Source organism: Gavia stellata, chromosome 5 (assembly GCF_030936135.1).
Source record: "Gavia stellata isolate bGavSte3 chromosome 5, bGavSte3.hap2, whole genome shotgun sequence".
NCBI lineage: Eukaryota > Metazoa > Chordata > Aves > Gaviiformes > Gaviidae > Gavia > Gavia stellata.
The window spans coordinates 14802177-14827400 of record NC_082598.1 but is presented as its reverse complement, the minus strand read 5'-3'; the positions used below and the strand labels follow the sequence as shown (position 1 = coordinate 14827400).

The following is a 25224-nucleotide window of genomic DNA, read 5'->3' as shown; positions in this document are numbered from 1 at the left end:
CTACTCCATCCCTGGGGAAAATAAATCTTCTCCACTAGTCCTTGTAACAGCAAAAACTTCGGCTAAACTCTTGGACCAGACTAACAGAGTCAGTCTGAAATCCAGTCTGCTAACATTCCCGTTCCCTCCACCCTGCCCCTTTCTAAGAACAGAAGTGTCTTATAAAATGGTAGTTAAGCAAACCATGACGGGTTCTCAACTCTACAGCAAGGGCTACAAGTTTATCAGAGCACAAGCTGGCCTAAAAGCATCACTGAAAATAGAAGGCACCTTACTTTGCCCTTGCTCAAGAATCTTCTGATGTGACAGAAGTCCAGCTGTAATGCCTGAGAGAAGTCCCTCTCTTTAGAGTACATCACTCTGTCATATTTCTATGAAGTTAACTACCAAATGACCATTAGCTTCCCAAGGTAACATATGATGTGGCATGAAAAAGTGTCTCTGGACCCTTGAATTTGTTCACCACAAAATGCTATTCATACTGGTTTTGATCTACTTAGGGGTATTTGCCAACTGGTTTGGCCTATGAAAAAATAAGTAACCCCCAACCATGGGAGAGAATAATTTCTACTTGAAAAAATTCCAGTAGATAGTCATGTAGAAATTTCTCCTGAGAAAGTGCTTGCAGAGTTTGAGAGCAGTAAGCTTTAGCTGTACTTAAAAAAGGGAAATCAATGCTATTCTTTCGCATCTGAGTAATGCTGACAATTCAAAAGTGTATTTTTAATCACTGAAAGCAGAAACTCCTGACAAGAATTTAAGTTGTGAAGTAAGGCACTCTTCCTTTCTCACTTATTCTCAGCCATGAATCTCAGTAAGATTTTTTAAATGTCTGTTTCCTGTAATTTTGGTAATTTTAGAGTATAATTATTTTTACCTTTTTATGATGCCTTTGGGGTATCATTACAAATATTTTTTAAGCATTTAAACTTAGAAAAATAAAATTAAGTAATGGCTTCTCTTAAGGAGAGACTGTCAGCCCTGTTCTGAATAAACAATTGCTTTTAAAAGCAATCTAGATATTTATATCCCCTATAACCATAGAAATTAATCTTGAGTTTAAACAAAATAGAGTAAAACAATTTATTTAACGAAAATCAGAACACTTCTATTGCAAATGAAAGTTGGGTTTCTGTTTTTTTCATTCAACAGACAGCTTTGTATGCAGTCATAAGATGTTACTTGATGGGCTACTTCTTACAACTTAATCATACTCACTTAACCAATTTGAACAAAGCATTCAAATTTCCGAGTATTTTAATTTTACTCGAGAAAGATGTCAATCAGTAAGAAAAATGTTGAGGACTTTTCAGATTAAAAGAAACATAATTAATGATAAAAGCAATCATAAGAAACTGCTGCGACATTGTGAGGCCAACAAGAAGACAGCACAAGAATTTTTATGAGTTTTTCATATAAAAACTTCGGGAATAGCAGAGAATAAAAAAAAGCACAAACTGGGAAACATTTTTGTATGTCAGCATAGCTAAAAAATGACATTATGTTCAGTTCACAAAAAAAGTGTTACCTGTAGACTGAGAGTATTTACAAGGTTGCATGAAACACTCCAGCATGCAGACCCTCAAAAACAATGATATCGCATAAAGAACTTCAAGGTTAAAATAATTAAATATTTATAGCTCAGTTAAGTAAGAGCAAAAAGAGCATCAGCATTTGCTGTCTTTTCAAAAAGCAAGGAAAAGAACTTGAAGTTCACATGAGGAAACACTGGTATGCTTCACAATATAACAGCAAAAGAAATTGTAGCCCAAAACCTAGAAAATTTTTCATATCACAACAGATTGAAATAGTTTCCTCTGGGAACACCCTTAACGGCCACATAAATCTAACAGAAGTTGTGAAAAATATACAAGTATACAGTAGAAGGAATCTTTATCAATAGAAATACAACCTAACAGATCATTCCTCTAATTCCCGTATGGATTACGATAAACTATATGTAGCACTTCTAGCTGTTACATTACCTGTATATAAGGCCACCTTCTAAGCCTCCCTCAATCATATCAATAGGAAATTATCAGATCTTATCAAATTTAAAAAAAAAAAAAACCTCAAAAACCAGCCTTATTTACAACTTGAAAGCTAAATTCTATACTCTAAACCCAATTATTCTATCTATTATACAATGACAGATATGTAAGCGAAGAAGAGAAAGAAAGAAAATCAAGCTGCTTAAAAGCCATAAGCTTCTAAAAAGACAGTACCTGTTCATAAGCCACAGTAACAACTCTGAAGTCCTCAAGAATCCCCTCTACATGGGGTGACTCACTGTCTAGCTTTGCAGTTCGAAAACCAGCAAGCTGTTATGATACTTGCAGCTGAAAAACATAGTGTTTCCCACCATTTAAAACTTTATTCCAACTTTATCACAGGCAGTGAGAAAAAAATTAGAGAGATGAGTTTCCAGAATGGCATTGCCCTTACCTCCTTGACTGTGGGTCTTTTAAAGAAGGAAGTGAACAGCTGAATGTAGAAGGGCAACCTTTACAAAGGCACTGATTTCAAAGAGTAGGTTTTTGTTGTCAATACATAAAATAAGGACATTCTCTCCCCCAATATATGAACAGTTCTAGGATGCCCCTATCAATCCAACCAGACTACAATCTGCAGTGTTACTGGTTTGCTCCAAATATTTTTGTCTGTAGATCCCCCTGTAAAACCTCATTTAAGCAAAACCTGAACCTGGCTCTTCATTCACAGCCAGAAACCAAGGTGTTACTCACAACAGCTTTAACTTTTACCATCAAGAAAACAAAAGTAACACAGTGGCACACTGACAACATCTTAACATGAGCTCCCTCCAAAGTCATCTCTCTCAAACAGAGAATGTAGGCAACTTTTCCTGGCAAAGTAACCTTCTCCTGTCTTGCAGAAAAGGTAAATTGCATGCTCCCATTATCCTCCCCCACTTCCTCCTTCACGCACATGCACCCTTCCAGGAAAAATTCCTATTTCTTCCATCTGCATCCAAAGCCTGATGACATTGACGTATTGTATGATCCTCTTACCAGCACCTCAAAGAGAGATTTATGAAAACTTCTGTATCTAGCAATGCTCCTTAGCAGCAATGGCAAAAATAGGTCAAAACTGCACACATTTAGGGCTTGGAGCATACTGGCCCAAATCAATGCTTGCTCTTGCAATGTCACTATTATTAGTCAACAGAAAAGAAACTTGGATGTGATTAGGGCGAGCTAAGCAACTGTGTAGTAAGACACATGAATATGCACCATCCTAACCAACACTAACATGGAAGATACAAGCTTCTGGTCACCTTCTCTTACCCCAGTCCCTAATGGAAAATGATCTAGGAGACTCAACCAAACTCAAAGCTCACATGGACATACAAACGCTTGGATTGTAATACAAAGGGTAAAGAAGAAACTCAGAGGAGTGAACTTTGCAAGGCCATACAAGACAACTGAAAATACAACAGGCCATTCCTGTCTCCTAGCTAACTCACCTGTTTACTGTAATAGGCTACCTCTCCCTGCAATGTATTACTCAATTCTGAAAGCAGTATGTCTATCCCTACAAAGCCTCGAACTCATAGGAATCCACAACTTAATGCAGTAGGTAGCTTTTTGACAGTATGCATCCACAGAAAAGAAAATACACAATGTGCAAACAGGGAGAGAACTGAGAAGCAAGTCAAAAAAATTCAGGCAAAAAACTTAGCACTGACACACAAGAAGAGGAAAGAAAAAGGTTGGCTGAAATAAAAGGAAACAGCATCTGCACTGAGACATACCACCACTATATACTGCTGCATTGAGTCTGAGGTTTCAGCCAGTAGTCAACTCCAAAGGACCTCCAAGAAGAAAGGGCTGTAAACTATGGAGTTATCTTCGTGGTTCCTCAGGAAAGCAACACAGTCTCCATTCTTAAATGACTAAGTGACTATAAATACAACTGAGCACCCAGCCAGCTGTGAGACAATTTTAGGAAGCAAGATGGTAAAACACACACTGACACATTTTATATTTATTGACAGATTTATGTTCACAAGCACTTTGCAGTGAGAGCCCATTTCAGTTATCCAGCACCTAAGTACACTGAGATAAGAGCATGTTAACTTCCAGTCGGAGGAAAGGGATTGTGCTTATAGATGAAGCCATAAGAGTTACTAAGCAGCTTTGTGTTAAGATTCGGAGTCCAGCAAGCAGTTTCATTGTGTCTTGCCAACCTGTACACAGTGAAGAAATCAATGTTACCTCTGTCTTTTGCCGTAACAACTAGATTGCCCAGGTTTGGCTGCAGTAGATAAATGCTACTGCATTGCGGGGGGGAAATAACAAAACAACTGGATAGAAAATACTTGTGTTTCAGCAGATATAAGTATGTAGAAATAGGAGTATCTATTGTTATATGGATACTGGTTTGTACACAATTTTCACTCAAGGTTAGATTAAAATGCTACTGCAATTTGCCACACCAATGTTTTATAGCTCTAATATGAATTCTGTGAACAGTCTCTCATGTCAAGGACAGATGTGATACCATGTTTTCTGGTTTTTATTTGGGTTACAAACACCTGATTTACAGATGTCACACCACTGTTCCACAGTTCTGCTCCGCACTACAGATGAGTCAGAATTACTGAAACATACTTCATCAGCATTCTGCCCATGCACAGGCATGATGTACTTAGGAAACGAGAAAGGTAAATATGAGGTACCTCTCTACTGAGGAGCTATCTCACTAGCAACTTTAAGATGAAAATTTTAAGGCTAGGAATCAGAATTAAAACTTGAAAGCTTAATACTCGGAAGAGAATTTACCAGAAGGAAACTGGTCAAGATTACGTGGTAAATGTCAAGCAGATATCTGACTGTCTGAGTAGGTGGAACAGGAGTTGGTAAAGCTCACTGTGGCATGGAGGTGAAAAAGTAACAGCAACACTGAAAAGTGAAGGAAGGGAAGAATTGAAGATGGAAGAGAGATTAAAAATGGCAGCAGAAGGGCATGGTCTGAGGTAAAGAACAAAAAACCCCAAAACATCGTAAGATACATCCTGGCTAAAACATAATTATATTTTCAGTGCAAACATGAGACAGATACCAAAGACACAAGAGCTAGCATGTACTTGGGAAGAATGGGGCCCTTATTTAGGGTAATAAAAAAAAAAACCCCCCCACTTAATAGGGGGAAGAAACAAACTCCCAAAAACAATAATTAAATCTATTAGGATGTAAAATATTCTCCTTGGAAGTGTTCAAAATAGCCTGAATAAAACACTGTATGCTATATATATGCCTAGCAAAGAGAGGGTTAACATGACCTCGTGTTGTTAATAGCATGTTCTACTCCTTGGCACATCAGCATTAGAATCAGATCATCTCAAAATTATCATTTTTCCCCCCACAGAAACACATAACAATTTCAAATGCCTGCAGCTCTAATACTACACCAGTGGAAAACCATGTTGTTGAATGCACTGTATAGCAGCAGTGCAGATACTGAAAGCTGTGATATTTAAACCAGTTTGAAGGTTTTTTTTTCCTTTTTTGTCCTGAATGTGCTTCAGTCCCCTTCATAATGATTCAAACACTGTTTCTGCAATAAGCAACTCAAGTGTCTGTCTGACATGACTACAGCATCAATAAGCATGGAAGAAACAGACAAAAGTTACTAGTGATAGAAAAACAGAGAAGGAAAATAAAAAAGCCTTGTCTAAATAGAAAGTTTTACTAAGGTACCTTTGCTCAGTTATATTTAGTTGCACTGTATCAAATTAGCTGAACTGTGACTCTTCATGAAGTTTAAATAAAAGAAAAATTATGTTGAGTTACTTAAACTGATTCAAGGAATTTGCACTTTAGAAAATAAAAAAGCATAGCTTTAATGACTGCATGCATCTTTTTATTGCTTAATTAGTAGCCATTATTAATACTAATTAATGATATGAATGGAGTCAAGAAAAGTAAAAAGTCCAAAAAGCAAGCGAGGGGGAAAAAAAGACAAAAGAAAAAATAAATTATATAGATCAGAGCTTCACGTGGCCTGCCCTTTTCCTTTTAATTTCTTTGTCTTACAAGACAAATTAGACAGCAACAAAGAGAATAAGCCTGCCTTCTGCTGCAGATAAAAAGTAAAACGACTGACTAGATATTTGTGGGCAATCAATTTATCCTTCCTGCAGATACAATTTTCTTACCATTTAAATAAACAAGCAACTATTAATTCTGTAATATGTGCTGGTAGAAAAGCAGGAAACAAATACAGTAACAAAAGAATCAAATGGAGTGCAAACGAAGAAGAAAATAGCAACGATAAGAAATTGGTGACACTAAAATTGTGAGAGACATTTCAACAGAGAACCAGAAATAAAAGCACACATCAAAAAAAGTAAGAGCTGGAAGTAACAGGTGAGGGCAAAAGAAAGCTACTCCTCCTTTTAAGTGAGTGAAACAGGAGAAAATGGGGTGACGGCTGAAGAGCCACTATTTTTTGCCAAAGTCAAGTCCCGGGACTATAATATTGTTAATATTCCCTTTAGATTTAAAAATGATCCTACAAAGAAAATTAAATGCATTTGCCTAAACAGAGAGAGTTAAAAGACATGCGCTCTCCACTCAGTTCGGAGTAATTGTAATTGCAATTGTAAGAGCTGACTTATGTAATCTGGTTTGAAAACAGTCAACACAAAAATATCCGCTGAAGCACAAATACTTTCACTTTTAAAATTTCCCTTTCCATTAAACTGAGAAAACAGTTGTTTTTTTTAAAAAATAATAGTACTGACTGTTTTTTTCTTACATTACAAACATATAGTATACACAACGCACACGGCAGAAAATCTGTTAGGCAATGTTAGTTGAATGGGACTTCCTAATTGAAATTCGGTATTTTCTTTCAACGGTCACAAAACAAACAAACTCCTTTTGCTAATGAGCAAAGAGGTGGAACCGTACCAACCAACCCTCATGTGAGACAAACAAAGAGTTGACAAAGTGATGAAAAATCTTGAGAGAGACTATGAAACAGTCATTTTTCCATTTGCACTGTAACCCAATTTTTGTCTGTTGTAGCAGGCGTTACTCTTTTAAGCGTTACTGTTAGTAGCCTTAGCATTTGGGGTGAAAGGAGTGTTGCTAGATGTCAGAATTGAAGTTACCTAGATCACACTAAACACAGTGCAAAATCTGTAGGTTACCTGAAATGAGAAGTCTAGAGTAAAGGCATTGCCTTAGTTTACAGAACATACTCATTTCAGCTGTTGGTCTAAAATGCTTTAGTTTCTGAAGTGCTGTGCAACACTGAAGCCCTATAAACTGAAATGGAGCACAAGTAACAGATTCAGCATCCTGAATGTAGTAGCCTTTTTCTAACGCCTCTGAAGATATAACACAATTAAATTAAAAAAAAAAAAATCAGAAATTTATATCAACCATCCTTACTTTCAATTACAAAGCCTGGTGGTAAGTTGAATGGCAGCATAAACTTTACCAGAATTTCCAAGTGAATTGTTTATTTCTTATGGCCATTACGGTAAAGAGGAGAAAAAAAAAGTACTACAGGGCTTATTGGAAGAGCTTACTGTTCTTAGACAGCGTATGGTCCTATCTTCTATGATAAACCTACTAATACAAATATGATTGTACAACAGGTTATGACATTCACCGCTAGCAACAGCTGAAAGGTCGTCTTAGCTCCTGATGCAGAGTTAAGGCAGGGAGGAAACAAGTTCTCAGTGCTTTGTAAATAGGATTTTGATGAAGGACTGAAATTGAAGACTGTATTTCCAGACTTCTGAGTGCATGACAGTTCTTTTTTGAAACAAAAAAAAAAAAAAAACACACAACCAACAGACTGATGCTATATACGAAAAACTACCACATTTCCTCATCATATACTATTACAAATTTTGCTTTAAAATTACAACTATGAAAATAATTTTATATATTTCCATATTACCTTTTCAGAACACTATCATTCATCCAGAAAACTACTATACGCTACAAAAAAACAGAAGACAAGTCTTAGAGAACTTTTCCCATGCTTATGAAATAGAGACAAAATACATTCAGAATAATCAATGCAATCTCTTGGGTCTCTCAGCTTTACAGCTTCGCAATATTTCGTTAGATCAGTTTTTTCCTCAAGTGTTACAAGGAAAACCAGTTAAACATCAAAAGATTCCTGCTTGTCACATCAAATCTACTACTCACTGGAACAGTATGCCTTATTTGCTAAATACGTGTTGACTTGGAAGTCATCATGAATCACATTCTTAACTAATTACAACAACTGCTACAAAATACTGATTACTATTAAGAATCAGTAAGTTAAACTAAACGCGCCAATTATGATAGCCTTCACTTGCCAAGAGACGCCAGTCCATCAAAAGCACACCACACAATTAAAAAAGTTAAAAATATAGTGATTATTCTGTCCTTAATCATTGCTCCTCCACTGCTACCCAAGAGACAGGAAATGTACTACTGTAACAACAAGAAGTCTTGCACACTGCAGTTGGTTTCTGCAAACTACACACATCTTTATTGCAAAGAACACTTTTCAAGTGAAGGCTGCACATAAACCATCATGTAAGGAATGAGAACATCATGTTGGCAATGTTACTATATCAGACAGTGAATGTAGCGCAGGATACTTCTCAACAAGATGTATATTATGTGGTTTGTTTTGTTTGTGGGATAATATCAAAAGATGCTTGGGCTTCCACTTGGCGGTCAAAGGGATAACATATACTAGCTGCTACAACTTGTAGCTGTGTATGTATTCTTTAACACTGTCTGTATGGCTGAATGGAAAGTCTGTTTGCTCTAACTGAAATAAATTAATAAAATATATTTTCAGCATAATTTCTCATTTGTGTCAACTACTGGCAATATTGCAGTCAGGTAGGTTTGGGGTTCATTTTTCTAAAAGAGCAAAAAACAACATCGAAGTGGGTTTTTTTAATCTGAACATTAAATATATGGATACAAGCACAGAGAATAATAATTTTGTTCAGATTCTTTCATAATTTCATTGTAGCAATATTAAGACTCAAAAGAGCTGGTTAACCCAGTTCTGTTACATTTAAAGTTATTTATCCAGTAAACTCTCAGGACTCAGTGTCATTTTATTAACTTCACTTGGATAAAAATGTAGCCATAAACACTAGGTCAAGAAGTAAAAACTTTCATGATCTAGCAACTAGGTAGCAAAATAAATCCTTTAAAAACTATCAAACAAAGCTAAAAATAAAATTAGATATAAATTCAAGTTTTAGACTGTGGTCAATTGAGGTCTAGACAAAACCCTATGTTTGTTCACTGCCTAGTCTCCAGTCTGCTCCAAGTTTGAAAAGGTAATTGAACTCAGTCTATAATTACTGGATTAGATACAGATGGGCTCTGTACATTTCAGGGAGGAAAGAACTGTTTTGATTCATTTTATGATTGCCTGTAAGGTCAAACTTTTCAAAATGTACTTTCATCTGTTAAATGGTTTCTCAAAGTCCCAGGGGGACATCTTCAATAACTGATGTTTTAAGCAATTTGGGTCTATCAGATCCGGTCTTTGAATGTAATATGCTGTCCATTTTCTAGAATTATAAATGTGCATGTAGGTTAATTGCTACACCTCTTACATATTTTCAAAACTAGAGTTTTTGGAAAAATTGCAAGTTTTACCCAACAAATGTTATGCATAAATATTCATAGAATTATATTGGTTTAGGGTACAGAATATGTCTGGAAATACAAATAAATAACACAAATTAGAAATGTCCTTACTCTTAATTCCTTCCCATTTGTCAGAAGTTTATGAGCATGCTCTCTTAGGACCCAATTCAACAATGTATGAGTAGTCCCAAGGAATTCAGTTCACTCCTTACAACCAAAAAAGTGAGAAACGTACCTTAATAAAAAAAATCCTAAAAAGCACTTGAGAAGGCTTCTTTTTTAGCACTCTCTTATTTGAGCCTTCATCCTCACTCTCACCCACAAGACAAGATGTGGAACAAACAATGAGCATTAAACTTTCACTCTGCTAAGAATTTTTTTCAAAATCTTTTCATCAATTAAATCTACCATACCTCTGCAGCCTGTTTCAGTACAGCCAGGATTTCATCTTGAATGTTTAAATGTCTTGCTTAGTTACAAGTTCAAATGCTCCACAAAGGATATCTAGCTCTGCTCTCAGTCAGGGACTCTCAGCACTACCGTAATAGAAATTTAAAGCAGAAAACACAACATGCAATCAGAAGGCAATATAATAGTTCAGTTCATAGTCTTAAAAGAGGTAGGAAACTTAATTCCAAACAACTTACTATTCAAGAGTTTCAGTTTATTTGCATTACAACAATCTTCTTGCTTACAAAATTCCAATAAGAAAGGTTTTTTGTTATAACATACATTTGTGTTTAAGCAACAACAGTATCTCACTGGCAACAGGCTCAGTCATACGGTTTATCTTTGTAGGATCAGACACCTATAGAGTTGTTCTGCCAGAGTTTTAATATTTAAGCACCAATAATAAGGATAATAGGAAATGCGTTAATATAATCTCCCTCTGTCTCCAAGCATGCTAAAGAAAGAGGCTTAAGAGCATAACAAGTTATCTGATGTCATTTCCATGATTAACATTTTATTCATGTTATTTCAAAGTCCACTACGTAAGGGACAAAACCTGAAGTCAGAACCAGCCACCACAAAGCCCGAGCAGAAAGATGCACGGTAATAACAGAGTTATTTGGATGCCTGCGCGGACAGATCGTGCCTATTGTCATCAGGCTGTGCAGAATTCCCACTACAACTTACAAGTCTCACTGAAAGAAGAAACTTCTTCCACTATATTTTAACAACTGATTGATACAAATCAGTTTGTTCTAAACAGTTCAATCCATAAAATGCCTGCAAACAAACAACGGGTTTTTGTAATAGCAGCTCTTTTTTAAACATAAAAGCATCAGTAACAATGACGTATAAACAAATAAAAAAATGGCCTTTGAAGTAAACTTCTGATTCTTGTTAGTGTCAAAAACAAGCATGCAAATTTACTCATATTCAAAAACATAAGAAACAGTATCTGAGCTCTCATAAGTATTTCCCATCTATACTTTAATGGGTTCCACAGTGAGCTAAAAATCTTAGGAACTGGAAACAACATCATTAAGAGAAATAAAGTGTATTCTTACAATAAGCTAGTCTCACTCACATTATGATGTATCATTGTGTCTTTACACAAATCTTTAAAAAACAAATAAACGCAATATCCAATTCATATACATGAAACTGATTTGGTATGAAGGCTACAGAAATGTAGCATTATTTAACCAATGAATACCTCACACTGGTAATGCTTCCTTTATCTTTAAAAAAAAACCAAATCATTTAGCTGTCTTCATAGATACAGAAAAAATCATACAAAAATATTACTTTGCAGTAAGTAACTTCTGTAGTAGATAACTAGATTAAGCACCCTGTTAAGTCTAATATGGCTATTTTATTTTAGAAATACTTTAACACGTTGTTTCCTGTAAGTTCATTTATTATTAAAAATGAAGACAGAACATTCATACATTCACACAGTCTAAGGTCAGACTGATCAGAGTCATAGGTCACTGGAGCAGTAGTCTGGGATTTGGGAAACCAGTATCCAATTCTTTGCTTTGGTACGAAGCAGTGTCCCATATGTAAAAAGGAATTCCTGAGCCATCCCTATGCATTAACTCCTGCATTACTTGTTGAGTACTGTATGTATTTTGCAATATATGCACTTGACTTAGAGATTTCAAGCGATGCAGAATCTACCAAATCAAGGGTCAGCTGAATCACACCACAAATAATGTGTACTTTTTTCAGCACTGTATCTCATTTTTGCTTTTTCATAAGCTCCATGAATGATCAGAGACTTTTTTTCTTGTGATCATGTCCCCTAACAAAATAGGATGAGAAAATTTCTCACCACAAAGTAGATTTTTCAGACTTTAGATCATTTTTGTACCTCTCTTCTGTAAAAAGCAAAAGAAAACAAAACAACCTCCCACCACCACCACATTTCTGAAAAAGGCTGACATCAGAACTGGACACAACATTTTGTTATTTTAGCAGTGCTACACTCTTTTACTTTAACTGATAATTCCATCTATGTTTCACTAAACTTACATCTTTTAAAAACTTAAGTTTCTTTATTTTGCTATTGACTCCTATGTGCAGTATTGACTAGGAGCCAAAGAGACCGAATTATGCCCTACCATATCCACAGCCAGAATTCAGAAACGCCCTACTTACACATGCAAAGGTAATATCATGCCCAAGAATCTTTGCATACATGTAATAATTTTTCTATGTAGTTGAATGATCCATGCCTCAATTTAAAGGAACCCTTTCCCTTGAATACCACAGCAGAAACTACAGTATGCATCACACTGTCCAGCTGAATTGATCCAAAGAAAATAATATATATAACAAAGGCAACTGAAAAAAGGAGAATTTTAAATTAATCAAAAATTTGTAGCTGTCACTAGAAAATGGGTATGCAAGCAGGTTCTGAAAGAGGAATAACCCAAGAACACATCTGTTTAATATTACAAGCCAACTGTCAACATCCTAAGTGAAGTTTTAATTTAATATTTTTTTCTTTCTTGATGTTTTACCTTTAGTCAATGCCTTATGAGAGTATCAGCTTTCTATAAGAAACTGTTAAATATAAAGAAATGTTATTGTAGCATGTTTATAAAAATCATAGTTCAAGAACTTTTTATTTTTCTAAAGCCTGACCACAACTTAATTATCTGCAGGACATTCCAAGCTCACAATTGCAAGCTCCAGTTCCCAAGCAATTTTAAACAATATCTACTGTACAGGACATAGGGTATTGCAAATACCACAACATGGTAGTGTTTCCAAAAGTCAGCATTAGAGCCTTTAGATACAGATTTTATTTTCAATAAATATTTGTTTCCCTACCAATCATTAAATGGTTTTCATCACCATTACATGTTTGTCTTTCACATGTCAGTTTGCTATCACCATTTATTTTTAATAAAAGTGATCTAGTTATAAAAAAGTCAGATATAATATATAACACGCCTGACATTATACATAAAGTGCCATAAGACTAAGCAGTATGTTCCTCTGCAGCTCACACAATGATTTTGCTTCTTTTCCAGGCAAGAGCAAGAGTAAAAGCAAGAAAAAACCTGCTAAACTGGAGATAAGGTAGGGGGGGAAATGAGACCATTAGCTCTCAAAGGAAAGCTGTTATTTCTTTAATAAAGAAAATCTCAAAAAGCCTGGGAATGCAAGAGTTTTTCTACTTTGTAAGAACATCCAAACTACCACAAAATAGGCAAGAAAAAAATCCCATAATACAATTACAGATGTATTTTACACATGTCAATCTGAAAAATAGCAGATGATACAATACTTTAGAACAATTTGGAACTCCAAAAGCATGCTTTTCCTCTTCAAAATACCAATGCTCTGTAGAACACCTTGATGTTCAACACATTGCTGACGAACTCCCGTGTCTTCCTGCCCCTGTAATCAACTTTCCCATTCTCTGGAGACTGTTTGAGGACTATGGGTGTTCCATGCTCTCTGGCACGCTGCCACCAGGGAGCCAGTGCACGGAGTCCCTACCGCACTCACAGTGGGCTGCCATACAACCTGGTGCTCGGTTCTCAGCACCTCTTTTACTTGCCAGGCCTCAGGTGTGTGTTTTGTTCCAGAAACCCCCAGAAGTCCTGCAGCAAGATTATTTCTGGTCTTCTAAACGTAGTGATATTTTACTTTCACTTGTACTAAATATTTGAGGACTTACTGTTTTTTCCATTAAAAAAAAAATCATTGAACAACCATATTAGAATTCTAATTAGCTTATTACTCCATAGTGGAGCTCTAATAAACTTATGAGTCAAACCAAGACCCCTTCTCTTACTTTCAACCACAGACCTACATAGCGTTTAAGAGCTTCTGGATATCCTCACAGAACCTCCACTGACATTCACTTGAAACCCATTTCACGCTTGCTATCCAACTGAGATGTGGAGAGATGGGAAACACCAGTCAGTTGCATGTTGTACTACAGAAATGAAATTCTCAGTTTAGAATCAGTGAAATTACATCCACATTCAAAACCGTCTAAAAGTCAACCAAAAAAGGAAATATCCAGTGGGAAATGTCAAGCAATCTATTAATAGCGGAAAAGCAAAGACTGAAAGGAAGCTGGATTACATTTAACTGTATCTGGTTTTTGTTTTGTTTGTTTTTCAAATGCTGGACAATTCCTATGGAAATGGAATAAGTTTAAATTTGAGCAGACGCAGTACATTCACTTTTCTACTGCTTTCACCACCCTCTGTCAAAAGGGAAGGCACAGTCAGAATGAAAGGGTAAAAAGAGACTACAAACACCCCAAGGCTGGTACCTGATCACTATAAAATGTAATTTTTTAGCAGACAGAAAGCTTTGAAACACCACCCTGAAGTCAGGAAACTTACATTTTCAAGAAAGTATCCACCATTTAAAATTCTATGCAATTATATCACACTGTAATATTTTCAAGATCAAGAACATTTTCCCAAAATTGCTGGGAACAATTCATACCTCCAATTTTCACCCTTTAATTGCTTACACCGCTGAAGCTATCATACCAGGTTTTATTACTTGCCAGTCTGAAAAATGTTTTTGAGCGTAGTGGTCTGAAGTTTCAAAGACAGACCATATAATGGCATAATCTTTCACTGAAAAATTATATCCTTTTTTCTGTGGTGAAACACACAAAAAACTTAATCCACTCATTACCAAAAATCACAAGGAATCAGCTCAGCATTACAGCAGTAACTAATCCTGATGACCAAAACCAGCCCCAATTAGCAAAAACACAAGTGTCAGTACTACTTGTTGAAAGCAATGATTTGTAACAAATTTTTGTGAGAAGTTGCAAAATCTTTATGCTTTGAAATACCTATTCCCTGAGATTAAGAGGGTTTAAATGTGTGATCAGCAATAAAACCCCATGTGTGAAGCACAGCTCCCCATTTTATTAATATTTCAATACACTTCAAAGCAATTAACGTGTATGATGACTGAGAAATTCTGTTCACTAATTGTCACAGAGAAGAAAACTCCTTAGTCCAAGTTTGCATTTAGCAGAAGCTAACAAAAGTAGTACTTTTCAAATGTCCAAGACATAAGGAATTCTCCTCTCTACCTAACTTAACAAGCATTTCTGCACACAGAAAATGAGAACTGCAGGATTTTGGAAGAGTCATGGGTAAGTTCTTCTCCGGGCTACAAATTTTTTTCCTATTTTTAAGAGAGGAGGAGGAGGAAGGGAATCCAAATCTTAAAGTTACTAACCTCCAGCTTTAAAATTAGTTTTATTTTGTCCTCACTGCTAATACCTGGAAAAAATAATTCCCAATAGTTAAATCTCTAATGAATCGCACTGATGTGATTTTGGGTCTGCTTATTTTCAAGTTCATTTCTGTCCCAAACAAGAGATTGTAGTTTAAAAAATATAAATACAGAGCCCAAAGCTTCTAGCAATGACAGTGTATCAAAGTACTCAAAATAATGAGCTGTTCTTGCTCCAGAAGTCTTTGATAAAAAACTCAGAGAAACAGTAAAAAGCATAACTGCATCAATTAAATTCACTAACCTGTAAGTATTAAGTTTCATTCTCATTCCTCCTTCTTTCATTTCCCTTCCTTTCTTTCCTATTTAGATGTATTCTGTCATAATCTCCATATTATTTCCTGGTATTCATTCTTTTTACCCACATTTCCACCTCTTATGTTAGACTGTCTCTTCCTCAACCTACATCATTCTATTTTCTTCCAGCTAAGCCTGCTCACTTTCTGTTGTCTTTCTTTTCCATTGTATCTCTCCAGCTTTTCAGATGCCACAGGACCCACCACCCCACCCCTAGCCTGCCTTTCTCCTTCTTCAGACCTCATGCTCATGTAACCTATGTTTGACAAAAGGAGGAGGTTACATATAATAAATCTCAGCTTTCTTCCACTTCCATATGCACTACAAACTTCCATAGATTTTATCCTTATTTGTGGCAAAATGATAAATCAAGATCTTGCAGAAGGTGTCAGTTTAATGGACAACCATAGTCGGTAAAGAGTTCATAGTGACCAGCTACATGATGTAACAATTCCACCAACAACTGTAAGTCAGGAAATAACCTCCCACAACCAACCTGGCCCTGGAAGGTGAGGTGAGGATGAAAACAATGTCCTCAAAATAGGAACTACAGCCTTAGATACTTTTGGACTCCTCAGCACCACATGAGGTCCAGTTAGTCAAAACAAAACTAATAGGTGACTAAGGAAAGTTGTCTCCCAAGCCAACTTCCAATCCTACTGTTCAGTCATATTCAGAAAATAATTCCCATGGAGTTAAGAAAGTACTTAAAAAAAAAAACAAAGCAGGGGAGGACAATGACATTTCCCAAACTATAAGCATTCATAACTCTTCCCCCAAGGCCAACCTATACCCTCACCACTGTTACTGATGTGACTATTGCTAAAACCAGAAGCATCACATGGGGAACATTAGTGATTTGGCATTTAATCCCATTGCATTAAACAAGGTCAGCATTTCATTCCTCTCCAAAAATCTTTTTTTTTTTAAAAAAAAATCTTTACTCTGCTATTTCCTCAACTGTTTTTTTATGTGTTTCTCCTCTACTAATTAAAATAATCCACTTCTTTCCTTTCCATCTCTCAGGCTAAATTTCTTCTCTAACAAGGATGAAGGAAATGAGAGGCAAAACCAGTAAACACTCATAATAAAAAACTAACATTAACCATAATTTGCAGAGGTGAAGACATAAATCTGAAATATTAGAAAGCAGTATACTGTAACTCCCCATTTGAAAAAAGTGTAATTTATAATTGTATTTTCCGCCTAGAAAATGGGGGAAGGAAACCCATGTGCATGTAAATGAGTACAAAATGCAGCACCATCAGTGAACTTTGAGGAAAAAGCGACTGTTCATAACTGTACATGGGATACGTCAGAATTAATTCTAATGACCTCAGCTATGGGCCCAATTTATTAGAACTTACCTCTCATTAAAAGTTAAGAAGTGAACTGAAATATCACTTGCTGTCCAAAATTTCGCACAGCCATTAATTTCTAATAAAGACTATAATTGGCTATACCATAAGCAGTATATATTTCTCTTGCATCCAAATATTCTCTCATGGGAGTTATTCTTATGTAGTCATTAGAGTCAAAACGATCATATAAACTAACCTTAGTAAATCAGGTTAGAATTTTTTAGTTTGCGTATAAAACAACAAAAAAAAAAAGCACACCATTTTAACCATTTTTGGCCATTTCCATCATAGCACTGGTTAGTATCAGCTATTCAACAACAACAGAAGTAGTTCACTATGTGACCAAGCAGTCTTTGATGCACTGCCTGTGTTCTGCCATGGACTTCAATGGTACCACTCTCAGATATGGAAGTTTTCAGGATTAAGCCCCATTCAGGTCTATTCTAGACCTGGCAAATACATGTCGCATCCTATAAAAAGTTAATATAGCAAGCTGGTTATTTCATTATTTTGGATATTTCTCGGTCTTTTAAAAAGCTTAGATGTAATTTGATGCGTTCTGCAGACACCAACCTGAACCTGACTTAGAACCAGCAGCATAATAATTATTGTCATAGTCCAATAAAATGTTTAATACTTGGCAATTTCATTTTCATATGCCTTTTTCTTTTAGAACAGGGATGGTGTTACTCCCTGCATCAGCAGACTGGTACCTGCCTACCACTGAAGCTACTATATATCCAAAAGTAGGCGAAAAGCCTGTGGAGCTCTCAATCTGCAAGCCAATTCTCTTTTCTTAGGATACTAAAATGGTATTAAGCACAAAGAATCCTTTGTTTGAAATCTAGATCTAATAATATCCTAATGTTTTTCAAACTTTTTTGATTTGTAAACCCCTAGAAATTTTCCAGTCAGAGTCCAAACGTCTGTCTTTATTAGCGCCATGTGCTGGCTACTGATTATATACTGTATCCAGACCTATTACACAATTTTGGTGGCTGAATTTTATTCTTGGTACCTCTTCAAACTATCCTGCATAGTCTGAAAGGGATCAGAAAATATATATGTTTAAAAACACTCACTTTTAGTTGTGCTATGTCAGTAATTATGTTATGCTATGCAAGATGGTCCTATACGGTCAATTTAGGGGCCCAGCTACTGGTTTGGGCATTCCCCATGCTTTTTTAGACTTTATTAATGCAGTAACAGTGGCAAAGATTAAGCCATTGTAATCACCATATACAAACACCTCTACCCCTTTTTTTCTCCTATGAGAATGCTCTAAATACCAAATTGTGCAAAGATGCACAGGAAGATCCCATATTTGGGACCAAGGACAAAACATCAGCTCTCCATCTCTTCTAATAGAAATGCTACTTTGAATTATCCCATGGGCTGCATCCAAACAATGAGATATGTTGGACTTACGCAGGTATGCATGAAAAGGCTGTTTTACTCAGAGTATGTAAAATTTAAAATAAAAAAAAAAATAAAAAAATAAAAAAAAAACCCACCAAAAAACCCCACCACTAATCTATGTGTAGCCAGAGCAGTATACTATGGAAGTCAGATGGCCTTATAATTAAAAGGTTTGCTCAAAATTTACACTGAATGTCATTTGCTCTGGCTTTCACAACAACTAGTTTTGGAAGCAATTTTTATGTGGGGATTTTTCCTCCTCATTACATATTTGTACAGAGCAGCCGAACATATTCTTGATGTGAATATTGGCCTATCATACCAATTTTTTTTGAAGAATCAGTTAATCATCCTACAGATTCCATGCACAGAAGTTATATGAATAACAGATGTTGTAGCCTCATGAATCTGGCATCCTTATGTGTTCAACAGCTTAAAACACAGACATTTGATCATTCTGAAATTTTGCATTAGACTTAGAAACATTTAACCTTTCAGATTTTCCATTCTCAAGGATATATTTTCAGATATGCCTGGTATCACTTTCGAAGAATTCATGATCCAGCACTTCATTTTTTTTTTGGCTTTTCGCAAAACCTTAAAGAAGAAGAGAATCTCCCTAGCAAAACACAAGATTTTATTCATAGCTGCAATCAAGCCCACCATGAAATTATGCTTGACCAGTAGGCTGTATCAACCCTGATACCATTTCTCCAACACATATTGAACAGTCAGCAGTGATAAGAAGTTCTCATTCCTTCAATATTTTCAAATAACTAAGAAAGAAGCATATTTGACAGATGATATTCCCAATAGCTCATCCTTGCTATAAAAAAAAAAAAGTAACAGGAAAGGCTTAAATAGTCAGATTTCCTAAGATACGTCCTAAGATGGAAGTTCAAATGCCAAATACCTTCCAAACCTGACAATCTTCTCAAATATCCAAACCTGCAGGTTTAAGACCATGGTAAAGCTGTGAACAAGTGTCACATAACTGGGCCTATGCTACATCTGAACTGCTTATGTTTGTCAGTGAGCACTTACCTCAAGCCCAATTTTTTTTATTTAAATACTTTTGCTCTAATCCTTAAAATTCTTTAATCACTTAGCACATTAACTCAGCTTAATCTCAAATCTGATACCATACCAAGGAACTATGTAAGCCTGTAAAAGTAAATTTAAATTAAAATCCCTGCATACTACATTTTAAATAGCCATGTCACTGTAAAAGTCTAAGGAAGAAAAAAAAAACCTGGATGCTTTTGTTTTAGTTAACCAAAAAGCACTATCATATACATAATGAATTCTAACAGTCTTTTATAAATTGCAAGCAATGGAAAGTCTGTCACTGTTATTGTAGCTTTCTTGTAGGGAATGCCTCAACAATCATTTCTCACCTGGTCCTAGTCAATATGTAACTGGTGAACAGGTGGAGAGATGCCAAAAACATTCACCATACATACAGCATTAGTCATCTTTCATTACACACCAGACAATCCAATGGTTGTACAATGCAGCTGACAGAGCAAAAAAAACCCCAACCCAAACCAAAAAAACAAGTGATGGGTTGATGCTGGGGCAAAGAAAATCCTTTCAAAAGCTCATGGCCATAACAGTCACCTTTGATACAGAAGAGCATCCACAGGCAAACGGATCAGTTTTGTCACAGTTTAACAATATCACCAGCAAAGCAGCCTCTGCAACTAACATTACACTGCTTTTAGACAACCTCCTAACATCCTTGTGCTACCAACTTAGTCTCAAATACAAAAACCTTCATCAACTCCCCACAGACTGCAGCAATACAGTATACCTGAGCATAAAACTGTCAGCTTTGAGGAAAAAAAACAAATTAATACAGAATGCTGAAGTATTTTTTGGGACTAACACAAAACACCAAGGGTACACAAAATGTATCCTCCCATCTCTAAACCAGTTTCTGCACACAATACTGATTCAAGTCAAAGCGCTTATATTCCACATTTTCCTTGTCTACTTCAATCCACCTAAAAAATCCTGTTAAGTTTGAGAATGTAAAACAGAACTTTATAACTGTATCTCCCAGGTGCAGTGAAACTTTACCATAAATACAGAAGCCCAATGTGCAGACACAGAGCTTTCTTAGGAAAGAAAAATGAAATTCAACAGACAATAAGGAACTGTTACAACTTTGCCAGCTTCTTCTCCAATGCTAAGCACCTTCAATCTTCCTTCTTAAATACCACTTAGAGTCTGTCTATGAAGAAGACAAAAAAAAGAGTAAGCATCTCCACAGCCCTCAGATCCTACAGCAAAACTCAATGCTTTGGGGGAAAAAAGGAGGAAGAACATACACTATATATGACACAGAGAGTTACATCGCTTAATACAGTTCAGCCAAGTGCTCAAACGCATTAATATTGTGATACAAAACCTTCGTAAGATGGGCTAGAAAGGAGAACTCTGATCATACAGCTGTGCGGCTGCCCCAGGCAGGGCTGAGCGCCCTCCCAGCCCAGCAGTCCAGCTGCGCTGCCGCCTGTTTGGGCCAGGGCTGGCTGCCGCTCCCACAGCTTGGAGTGCAAGCGGCATCAGCACAGCTCAACCTGCAAGAAGCTAGGCAAACCCACCCAGAATATAACATTGAAAGGAGTATGTCTGTTTGTAGAGTCCGCGTAAGTATTTCAACATTTCCGTATTTGCATGTCAAATGGAGATCTTCAACTATTATGCAAGCAAATAGGGCATAATAACAGTGGTGACTAGGTGTAGATTACTCAGGGTCTCTATTGTTACCCTACATGGATTCTGACCAGCATCTTTCATGAAAGTTTTAAAGACACCAATAGTTAACCGTTTGGTATGTTCCTCAGATTAAAAAATAAACAAAGAAAACCTACACATAAACATGGAAGAATTCACTGGCTTTTGGGGGGCTTTTTAAAACAGAAATACTTTAAAGAATTAATGCATCTATCAAAGATCAGATTTGCACATGAAGTTGCATAGCCTTGGCAGAAGCAGCTAATTTTTTAATTGCGAGGCTACAACAAAGTATTTGAAAGAGTTTGACACATATATGTTCAAATCAAATTGTATTTGGCTGAAGCAAGCAATTAAAATCATCATTTACTTTACTACAAAGTTTACTCTTCTAGCTGCAGTTTCAATGTTTTGTTCACACATTAAAATCAGACCTTCTTAAAGAAGGCCTAAAAAATGTTATAAAGCCTTCTCTGGTCTGGCAGGTTGTTGACTCCACTGTCACAAATGTAAATGAGTTACAGGAGCAGAGACAGAACAAGCCCAGTCCATTTCACTCCTACTCACTGATCAGCATCTTTATAGAAATCATGTTCAGACGTGCTTCAGCAACACCTTTTTAGCCTTGGCTTCTTCTCCAAAGTCACTGTTTATCTAAGTAACATTAATTAAACCCATTCTCCCTCCCTCAGACAGACCATTCAGTTCATCCACTGTGGTGTTAGCTCTTCACTTCACTTGAAGCTCTTGTAATTAAACAAGACACTTTTATCCACATCTTTGTCCTGCTTTCTGTTGCCTGGACAGTGCCCCAAGGAAACTCAGACAGGATGAGGAGCTCAGAGGGAATACTGGGGCCAGCAGGAAACAGCAGCTGTGAATAGGGGGAAAAGGAAGACTAAGGCAGGAGGAAAAGGACATAGCTATAGCATACCATCACTGCACAGGACTATGGCTGGGCAACGAGAATAGGATGAAGGTGAGGCTAGGCGTGAGTATGAACAGAACTTAAGAAAGAAAACCAAAACTGTGAGGCAGCTAAAGCAAGGGAGCATTGATGGTCAGAATGGAAGAGAGAGAAAAGACTAGGAGAGAGGAAGAAGTGGGTGTGAGCCTAGTATGAGGCTACAAATTATTTGGAATACAGACACTGAAACTGAGAAGGAAGAACCAAAGTGCAGACAGAGACAGTACTGGAGGCAATAGGGCAGAAGGTAAAAAGCTTTGGAGGGAACGAACAGAAGTCTGTGGCTATAAGAGTATCTAGAATGGAACCTAAAAACCTCAGATTTCCTCTTGCTTCCTCTGCTATCGCAAATAACTGTGAAACACTTTGGCAAAGCATCCAAACACTGTTTAGCGCTAAACCCTTAGACGGTAACAACCTGCCCTCAGCATCAGCCCAAGAACTGGAGTTCTGAATGGCAGATTTAAAAGTTGCAGCCGTGTTGATGATGCAGATAAATGTCAACATGATACCCTGTGATAAAATTTCAATCCTTTTTAGAATTCTAGGAATTTACACACACACAAATTGTGTTAAAAATTAAAAAGGCTGCCCTGTTCTGGGGTAAGACTGAAGGAGCCTTTTATAACACTGTAGAATGTGGAATATCATTAGTTAAAATCAGGAGATGCAGTGGGGGAGAAAAGGTAGATCTCATGGACAAAGATCTTGAACATAGTTTTATGGGCTGGTCTCATCACTGCAGATAGATCACTACCATACAACTCACAGTTGACAAGTCACTTAAATGAACATATAATTATTAACCATTACAAAAAGTTGATTTAACAGGTACCCAACTTGACAGCCTCTGCTTAGGCCTCAAAGCAATCACTGAGCTACTGAACACCAAATATCAAGTGTTATAAAACACATCAGTTTTTAAGTACTCTCTCTCAGAATGGGGAAAAGTACGATGAGCACAGAAATGCGACATTAATATCTGTGCTTGAAAACTAAACTATTCATAAGTTAGAAAATGACAGAACAAGGTTACTTGTGCATTCTTTGTTTAGTCCTAAACTTGCATATGCGTTCTGTAAGCCTGTCTCCTCAGAGAGCGTACTGAGCAGTCTTTTTCTTTTACTTTTTCAAAATATGGTCCAGTGCCTTATTAAACATGTGTTATTCAAACCCTGCTTTGGTATCAGACTTTTTTCCCTGCCTTTTACTCAGTATAGAGGAAAATAATCTGCAACAAATTTGGTTTTGCAGCATGACTATGGCCTGAGGACTATTATTAATGCTGGTCAGCCTTCAGCTCTGCAATTCCTTAATTTTTCTGTGCCTGCCTATTTAAGTCTTAAAATATTCTGATTATCTTTTTACATGTAATTTGTATAGAATTGGCACTTTAGAGCCATACTAAGTGACAGAAAAAAAAAAAATAAAGACAGCATATACGGTGCAACATTACAAACGCTTATGCTCGTATCTGTTACGGAAGCGATCTCTTAGGTGGCAACTGGCATGAGGAAATACCCGTGTGAATGCATGCAGGACCACGGCATAGATTGAAGGAAAGTCGGTTTTGCACGATTAGAGGCGTCAGCCCTCGCAGGAAGGGGACGGAGCCAGCAGAGCTCCCCGGGACGGCCCTGCGTGTCCCTGCCGCGAAGCGGCCCCCCGCCCGGGAGGAGCCGCGCCGGCGGGAACGCGGGCGACAGGCGGGCTCGGAGCCTTCCCCAGCCGCCACATCAGCCGCCGGGCTCCCGGCTCTCACGCTGCGCTCCCGCCCTCCCAGCCCACATCCGTGTGGGAAAGAGCTGCCCCGTGGTTGCCTGCGGGCGACTCCGGGGCCCGCTCGGCCGCCCCGGGCCCCCGGGGAGGGCTGGCCGCGGCGGCCCGCTCCCGAGGCCGGGTGAGGGGGGCGGGCTGCCCGCGGCGGCGCCCTGGCGGAGCCGCTGACGGGACGCCGTTAAGAGCAGGCCGCCGGCGGGCCCGGCTGCCGCTCGCCCTGCCCCCGGCGCCTGGACGCCCGCCGCCGTACTCACCACCTCCCGGGCCCGGCTGGTGAAGTCGCTCTTGGAGCGGGCGGCGCTCCGCTTGAGCAGCTCGTCCCTGGCGCTGTCCCCCGCCGCCACCCCCAGCGCCTTGTTGCGGGTCTTTACCGTCTTCACGCTGGCCTTGAAGAGCAGGGTGATGTCCACCGCCATGGCGGCCCGCCCCTCAGCCACCGGCCGGTGCCGCCGCGCACTCTTCCCCGCGCAACGCGGCCCCGCGCGGCGCGTTCCGCCCTGCGTGGGGGTGTGGGAGGGGTGCGGGGGGGGCCTCGTCCCCAGACCTCCTTCTCAGCGTTCCCGGTTCAATTCACTGCCGCCCTCCGGCGGCGGGGCCAAACTCCTCGTCAGCCTCCGCGGAGCCCGCCTGGGCTGCGGCGGGGAGTGCAACGCCGAGCCCGGGCGGCCGCGGGCAGCCGCTGCTCGAGTTCGGGAGAGGCGTTTGCCTTCTGCCTCCGCAGCTCACCTCATGTCAGCTGAAACGGCGCCTGCCTGCGCACCCACCGAGGCGGGAGGGTTGGGGCAGGGCTGTACGCGGCTTCCCTGCACCTGGCTGCTGCCTCCTCCTAGCAAACAGCAGCTTTGCAGAATAGAAGTTATATTGCAACAAAACTTTGACGTCTAGACCACCCCGCTATGGCGTCGTGGCAGGTGTAGCCATGTGGTGCTGTTATACACAGTCTCCCAAGTTTTTAGCTTGGCCGCTTAGTCATGGAAAGACAGGATAATCAGAGTTGATTAACACACATGAGCAAATCTGCACTGGGATCTGGGATTAGCGCTGGTGTGAGGCTCCCCTAGGAGATGGTCACACATGTATGTCCCCTGATTACTTATCCCTGAGCCGTAGAGGTGGAGCAACCTTGTTACACCAGGAATGTGCCGCGACGATTTCTTCTCCACCAGGAAGCTGACGTCCGAGGTCCTCCGATCTGGTGCCGTCCAACACTGGGCCAGTATCACACTGGTACCTGGAAGATGTGTCCCAGTTCAGTTAAAATACA

At 38.3% G+C, this 25224-nt stretch overlaps 1 protein-coding gene across 1 annotated transcript in view; it reads right to left on the bottom strand.

Annotated features, from left to right (window-relative positions):
* The window catches only part of STX18 (syntaxin 18), a 68802-nt gene extending 44426 nt beyond the window's left edge, over positions 1-24376 (bottom strand). The window contains exon 1 of the mRNA XM_059817752.1: positions 24215-24376. Within this exon, the coding sequence (XP_059673735.1) occupies positions 24215-24376 (162 nt within the window). The remainder of the gene's footprint in view (positions 1-24214) is intronic.
* Positions 24377-25224: the final 848 nt, after the last annotated feature.